Here is a 7,678-nt window from a genome sequence, read left to right as displayed (position 1 = left end):
CCTGCGCCCGGGAGGACGCGCGCGCACCCGTGCGGGGCGTGTGTGCATGTGTGTGTGTGTGTGTGTGTGTGTGTGTGTGTGTGTGTGTGTGTGACAGTGTGTGTCAGGTGACTCGGGTCACGCAGTCTCTCTCCCTCCTCGGGGAGGAACTGCCGCGCTCCGGCTGAGTCCTCCGCCGGCCGGCGGGAGGGGCTGCGAGGGGGCTCGGCGCGCAGAGAGCCGGACCCGGACCCGGACCGGAGGCCGCCCGCCCGCCCGCCGGGGGGACTGAGCCCCCGCCCCCGCCGGCTCCCGCCACGCTCGCTCCAGACAAAACCCCCATTCAGATCGGCTGCGATCGGCCCGGAGGAGGCTGAGCCCCCGGCCCGGAGCTCGCCGCCCCCGGCCCCGCACGGTGGGCCCGATGAGCCAGGTGCTGGGGAAGCCGCAGCTGGAAGACGGGGACGACGACGAGGAGGATGAGCTGGTGGGGCTGGCGGACTACGGGGACGGGCCCGACTCCTCGGATGCCGACCCGGACAGCGGGGCGGAGGAGGGAGGTGAGCGCGGGGTCCCCGGAGCCCGCACCCCGTCCCGCCGCTGTCCGCCCGCCCCCGCCGGGCCGAGCGCGCGGGCCGCGGGCTGGGAGGGGATCCAGCAGAGCGGAGTGGCCGGGTGGGGGTGGGGAGGGCGCCCGAGCGACTGCCAGCTGCAAAATGGGGGAGCCCGGGTGCAGGCGGCGATGGGGGCACCGGGATCCGTGGGGAGAGCAGAGAGAGGGAGAGGCTGGGTTGGGGACGCGCGCTCGCCGGCCCGCTGCAGGGCGGGTGCCTCCCCCTCCTCTGCCCCGAGCTCTGAGCGGGATCTGGGGGGTGGGGAGGGGAGGGGACCGCGGGCTCGCCCTGGGACCTCTCCCTGAATGCTGCTGCTGTTGGAGCTGAGGTCAGATGTCGCGGCTAAAAAAGGCAGCCGGCGGCGGCAACGTGACTGGCTGGGTCGTCGGCAGCTGCGGGTGTCAGTCTCTCTTGCCCCGTGTCGTCGCGGGAGGGGTCCCGGGGCCGCCCGGGTGTGCGGCTCAGGGGCACCCGGGGAGATGCACCCAGGTGATGTGCGAGTGGCCGAGGGTTTCCCGGGACCCAGGCAAACACGGTTGTTAGGACACCTTATCTGCTGCGCTCAGTGTCACCATCTGGGCATGACTGCCTGTGCTGGAGAGAGCGCGTGGTGGGGAGATACACGCCACTCAGAGGTAAACTGTTTACTGTTGATGAAGCGGATTTAGCAATTATTCAGCGTGTGTGTGTGTGTGTGTGTGTGTGTGTGTGTGTGTGTTGGGGGAGGGGGGTGGTCCTGTATTTAATACTTAAGGCCTAAGGAAGCTGAGAGTTTTTTAGGTTTTCAGAAAGGTTCACCTTCCCGGGCCCCCCCCCCCTTTTTTTTTTCTTTCTCCAAAGCAAGGGAAAAGTTATTTATTGTAAGGTCACTTGAAAAGGTCAATAGAAGGAGGCTGGTAAACACAACATCAAGGTGAAGCTGTGTGCATCCAAAGAAGGAACTAATTTTAAACGTTTGCACTTTGAAGAGGTCGTGGGTGGTGAAAGTACCTCTGTGACTGTTGATTTTGAAGAACTTTTACTGACATTCATTGAACTTATTTTAAATTCCCTGTCCAAAGCCTTGGCCTGGAGAACAATTTCATTATTTTGTTTGTGGTAAGTGCTGCTGTAGTCAGTGAATCAGAAAGGGAAGAAAGCGAACTAAACCTTGAGCCTGATAGAGGAGAGAAGCCTTCCGAGCCACGCTTGTTCATCGCGGTCCGTCTCCTGGGAGGATTGGTGCTAACTCCCCATTTGCCTTCACTGGCGTGGGCACCTGTGCGCCTCTCTCTTCTGCTCTCTCCCTAAGTGGTCCCACAGCTGAGCACAGTGGTTACACTTTTGTAGAGGAAGGCGTTCCACCCTTTTGTTGGAGTCCCTGGGGCTACCTTGAGTAATTAAATTGTTCTGTCACTTCATTGTTATTCAAACGGCATGTGCTGGCTCCTAGTTTCTTGGGAGACTGGAGGGATTCGGAATGTGGCTGTGTTTGCAAGGTATTTGAAATGGTGGACACGCAATAGGGTGTATTTGTGAGACTCTAAAAAAAAAAACAAAAACGAGAAAGAGTCTGTATGGGGAAGAACTGCCCTGTAAATGTGATATTGTCCTGGGGGCCAGAGGACCTGTTCATTCTGCAGTCCTTGAAGGCAGCATTTTAAAAACCGACTCGGGGACTTAAAATGGAAGTGAAAGGAAAGCTTTGCCTCAGGGGTGGGCTTCCCCAGGGCCTGGTCTCCCCACTGCACCTAATCTGAAGGCAGACCCTCCCAGAAGTGATCCTTTTGATGAACTCACTGAGAAAATCCTCTCTTGTGAGTTCGTTGCCCCACCTGGAATGTTGCTATAAAATAAAGCATATGTATGTGGTAGGAGGACCCCAAAATGAACATTTGCTCCCTCAGACATGACTGAAGCCGGGCCTTTCTCCACGTGGGCCTGCTGTGGATAGGGCGTCTGCTCTCGGAAGACTCCCTCTGTTATTTCAGGCTCCTGTTCTTTTCACGTGCTCCTGGTTTTGATTGGGAGCTGTAGGCCTGAGTCTCTGTCAGAACATCGGCTTTCTAGAGCAGCAGATAGGCTCCTTGGTCAGCAATTCTAGGAAAGACTGTCCCTGACAACAGTCGTGCCCGCTGATACGGTCCCTGGGAGTTGGGGTGAGGGAAGAGGTCAGGAGCTGTGACTTCCATTCCTGGGATCTTAAGGTGCCACCAGAGGGTCATCTCGATTTCTAAGGTGCTCGGGACACATGTTGCATGGTAACCCTGTGTTGTTTTTGGTAAAATGTACACTTACCTGCTCTCAAACTTAGAAAAGGGGTGGGTGGAGAGGGACTCACTCTGAGAACATTTGGATGTGGTGCAGTTTGAACAATGAGCAAAGCATGTCTCTAGTGAATGCCCCTCCCCCTTCACTTTCTTAATAGGCTTGGTTCAGAGCTGAGCTCAGAGGAAACCTGGGGCTTTTTCCATGAGTTCAGAAATCTACCCTGGTGGGTGGGATGCTGGTCCAGGTAGCTTCGCTGTGCAAAAGAAAGGGGGTTGAAGGTGGGTAGCGTGATTTTCATTCCCCATAGTCTTCCAAGGAACCTCTCATTGTATTTTTGAACCGAGTGCCTTGTAGTTTTACCCACGTTGTGCTAAGTTTGAAAATGAAGTGCAGCTAAGGTGAGACTTAAATTGCACTTCCCTGGCTTGCACTCCAGACTTTATTCATGAATACCAGGAGTGTTCTCCGGTACTTAAGTTCTCTTAAGGACATATTTGGGCACCTCTGAACGCCCCTTTCGGGGCATTTAATCAGAGATAGGTGAATCTGTCTCATCTTCAACTTCCATGCTCCAGATAAAACTGCCGTGCAATAAATAATTAAGCCATTGGAAACGATTGCATCAAAAGTAATGATTGTTTTTTGACGCATGGACTTTAAATCTTTAGGGAACTGCTGTGCTTTAAAAACTGTAATAAGGAAAGCAATGAAAAGACCGTATGTAATAAAAAGGTGAAATTGTTTTTTTCCCTAAAGTCCCAATATTTAAAGGAAACCTGGCTAAGACAGCTGCTCACCCACAGGCCAGCTGAGTGCAAACTTGTTTCCATGGTAGCCTGTGTACTCTCTTAGGGTCTGAGAAAGTGACAGTGTAGGTAGTTACTGGAGGTGCACACACACACACACACACACACACACACACACATACACACATATCCAAGGTCAGCAGGTGGTATTTCCTTGATGAAATAAATGCTGTGACTCCAGCAGTTCATATCTATTAATCATTAGTGTCAGGTTTTTCCCACTTAAAATGATTTAAAAATTATTTAGTGAATTCATCTTCTTGCAGTTTCTTGAGAGTAAGCAGAGATCATTGTTCTTCCGATATGCCAGAGATACCAGGGGACTTTAGTGCAGCCACAACATGGTGTAGAACTGAGCGAGGTTTAGGAGAGGGTCAAGTTCATGAAAATGTAAATCCCTTTCCTTGTAGCTGTGCCTTGTCCAAAAAGAGCTGGGGTAACTATAGCCTTGTACGTAGCTAATCTCTTGGGTTTTCTTCTGACCCTGAAAACATGAAGATATGTAAGAGTTGGAATAGATGTAAATACAGAATAGTTTTAAATGATATGACTAAGATCACCTTTAGGCACAGTGTTTGTTTGAATATATATAGTTAGAAAGTATGCACATATTATACACTGAGTGGCCAGATTATTATGATCTCTGAATGCATATTAATCTGGCCACTCGTTGTATATCCTAAATAATAAAAGGCTAATATGCAAATTGTCCCCTCGACCAGGAGTTCCACCAGCAGGCAGGCTGGCCAATCACCCATATGCTCTCCCCCTGGCCAGGCTGGCCGGACCCCACCCATGCAGAAATTCATGCACCGGGCCTCTAGATCATAGTAATCTGAGCACTCAGTGTATATGTTGTTGTTAATCCTCACGGGAGGATATTTTTTCCATTGATTTTTAGAGAGAGTGGAAGGGAGGAGGAGGAGGAAGAGAGAGAGAGAAAGAAAAAAATTCATGTGAAAGAGACACATTGATTGGTTGCCTCTTGCACATGCCCCACTAGTGCCAAGGATCGAACCTAAAACCTAGGTTTGTGCCCTTGACCAGGAATTGAAGCTGGGACCCTTCGGTGTTCCGGTAGATACTCTAACCATGAGCAGCACCGGCCAGGGCAGAGAGCATAGTTTTATGTCAGATGTTTTGTAAACAGTGATTCAGTGTATCATAGAATCTTGATTCTCTACTTATCAGAGACTCCCATGTTAATATTAGAACAGGCATAGTCTAATAGAAATAAGAGGCAGAAACATCAAGTTCTGGATAAGGTGTGTGGCTCTGAATTTTCAGCCCCTTGGTTACTGTGTCTCTCTCAGAGTTCACTGTTTGCTTTATTTAGTCTCCCATACCCATAGCTCTTGGTGACACATTTCACTTCCTACCACAGCCACTTCTTTCCTGCTCATTTTTCTTCTTTCTGTATCTCATTTTTTCTTCCATCCTAATTCTTCCATCTCCTCTCCCCCCCCCCCCCCCCCTTATTCTCTGTCTTTAGCAAAAGCCTTTAAGCTCTCTTATGAGAGTGGTTTTCCCTGGTACTGACTGCCCTGACACTCAAACATTGACTCTTCACTCCTGGTCTAAAGCCTACAGGGAAACTGGTCGACTTCTCCTCCTGAGGACGTCTGGGGCAGACTCAGCTCGGTGTCTCTGTGTTTGAAATAGAGGTCTACATAACACCAACCTTGATCACTCTCAGGGCGATTGTTTAAAAAAAGCGCACAAGAACAAATAGCCCTTTTTGAAGGAACACAAATAGACCAGAATACATTAGAAATGTTATTGGATACATATTTTAAGGAAATATTCCTAGAGGGAATCATGCTTCTTAGTTACTTGCTAGTGTGATGTGAGAGGATTTTGTAGAGAAAGATTTGCTCTTCACATATAAATAAAAACCACATTTATGCCTTTGAGAATGTTTCATTGGCATTTAATTCTCCATACTACTATGTAGTTAACCAGATGGACAGTGAGTCTTCATGATTTTGCAGTCTCTTGTTGATGGTTCTATTATTATGCATGTACTTAATTTCCACTTGGGGTGGAATTTCTAAATGAACTCCTGTGTCTTGCATGTATAAGCAGTTCCACTGATCAGAAATATAAAGGCCCATAGATAATGTTGCAAATAGAATCAAGGCCTCTTCCTAAAACCATAAATAAATAAATAGAACCTCTAGCTTTGTTGACCCTACAGAATACTAATAAGGAAGAAATGCTAACTTCCCTTTATGGCTGAGTGAGCCTTGCACTGTGGTCACATTCCAAACAAAGACCTCTTTACCTACCTAGGCTTGGGCTGGGGGAGGGCGGGGAGAAGGGGTGTGTGTGTGTGTGTGTGTGTGTGTGTGTGTACTCACATGCTGATAGAGACTGATAGGTGAATAAATAATGACTCAGGGGCTAGGGGACATGTAGTGTCAGATAGCTGGTAAAGGACAGAGCTGGGACGTGAACCCCAGTCTAGCACTAACCCAGTACGTTTTAAACCATTCAACTTGCCATCTCTTAGCTACCATGTTATTCTTATTCTTTCATTAAATCTTTGTTTTATTTTCCCATTTTGGGTCTGTTTAAAGGTGCTGCCTCTGGGAGAACTTAATTATAATAGCTCTCAGTTGTATGATACATCTATAGATGTAACAATTTATGAAGTGAATATCTTTCCATGTCTCCCCCTCAGAGAGACCCCTTGGGCTCTGGGAGGCTGGGCCAACCTTGTTAGAATTATATAAGGATAATTCACTTCCTGACTTCCAGCTCCTTTGTTGTGACTTTCCCAGCCTGCAGATCCACCAGGCCTGGTCCCCAGGTGACCTTGTATTCCAGCACATGCTCCATCTCTCTCTCCCTTCTTTTTGTATTTCCAAGGCCTAAAGGTTTCTGACTGGGCTTTGCCAGTTACTGATTAAGTAATTAGCCTGCAGCGGTTAAAGACTGAGAATGGCAGGGTTAGAAAACTCCCATAATACTGTTTCTTGGGAAATGGATTTCCCTGGGACCTCCAGCAGTCTGCTTATAAAGCTGGCTGCTTGGGGAAATTTGGTAGTGACAGGGCCCAGTGCAAAGTAGGTGAGGTGTGTTCAGTGCCCCTGACAAGGTAGATAAACTTTCCTTAGGCAGAAAGCTCATCCTCTTGATACCCAGGTGCTGGCCTAAGCCAAAGCCAGGTATAAAGTTTCTTTTTAAAGCTTTCAGTTAATTTATCTTCAAATGCTGCTCAGTCATTTGAATTGAATCATTCCAACCAGCAAACAACTATGGACTGTTTATTGTGATAAGCCCTGAAGCCTCCGTTTTTCACACCAGTAAAGAACTAATGTTATCAGCTTGAAGTTTAGAGGTGGCCCTGCCTGCTAGGCAGGTGGTCAGTATGGTAACTGCTGGGTGACAGGAGCAGGTTGGCTTGAGTTTTTTTTTTTTTTTTTTTTTTTTGGTGGCCAAGGCTAAAACCCAAGTGTGTCCTCTCAGCCAAAATCAGGGACAGAAAGGACCAACAACGCATTAGGCAGTCTTAGCAGCCTGAATTCCCACCTAAAACCTGTCTGCAGCCTCAGTCTTAGGGCCCTTCTGAACTTCCGGGCCCTTTTCTCACCTGAGCCACAGGTCAGCAGGCACCCCAGACTCAACAACTTCAAATAGCCTCTTCCCTTTTACCACCCGGTGACTGCTCTGTCAGATCGGGAACTCAGAGCCTTTTTCCTTTATCCTGCATGTCCCGTGCGTGGATCAGCTGATACAATTGAGTTGATTTGAACTTCTCATGAGTCCCTTCCTTTTGCCATGTACCACACATGCCATGCCTGAGTTCTTGGGGTTGGTGAGAGGGCAGTAATGGAAAAAACATGACTTTTTTTTTTGAAAAATAAATGGGCCTGTAGCAGAATAGGTGGGAGATAGTAGTGTTGGGAAAATGTCTGAGTGTGGTGCAGACTTCTCTTCTTGGCTCAGTCTCCTGGGGAGATTTTTGACAAGTGAGTTCTTTTGGGAGGCTCTGCTATAGACAAATAAAGGACCAGGAACTCAAAC

At 48.8% G+C, this 7,678-nt stretch overlaps 1 protein-coding gene across 1 annotated transcript in view; it reads left to right on the top strand.

Annotated features, from left to right (window-relative positions):
* RRAGD (Ras related GTP binding D) overlaps window positions 1–7,678 on the top strand; it is a 32,462-nt gene continuing 24,784 nt past the window's right edge. The window contains exon 1 of the mRNA XM_084890448.1: window positions 1–539. Coding sequence (XP_084746574.1) covers window positions 404–539 — 136 coding nt within the window. The 5' untranslated portion in view covers window positions 1–403. The remainder of the gene's footprint in view (window positions 540–7,678) is intronic.

The sequence above is a fragment of the Pipistrellus hanaki genome (assembly GCF_964339955.1).
Source record: "Pipistrellus hanaki genome assembly, chromosome: 7".
NCBI lineage: Eukaryota > Metazoa > Chordata > Mammalia > Chiroptera > Vespertilionidae > Pipistrellus > Pipistrellus hanaki.
This window is presented reverse-complemented; position numbering and strand designations above follow the sequence as displayed.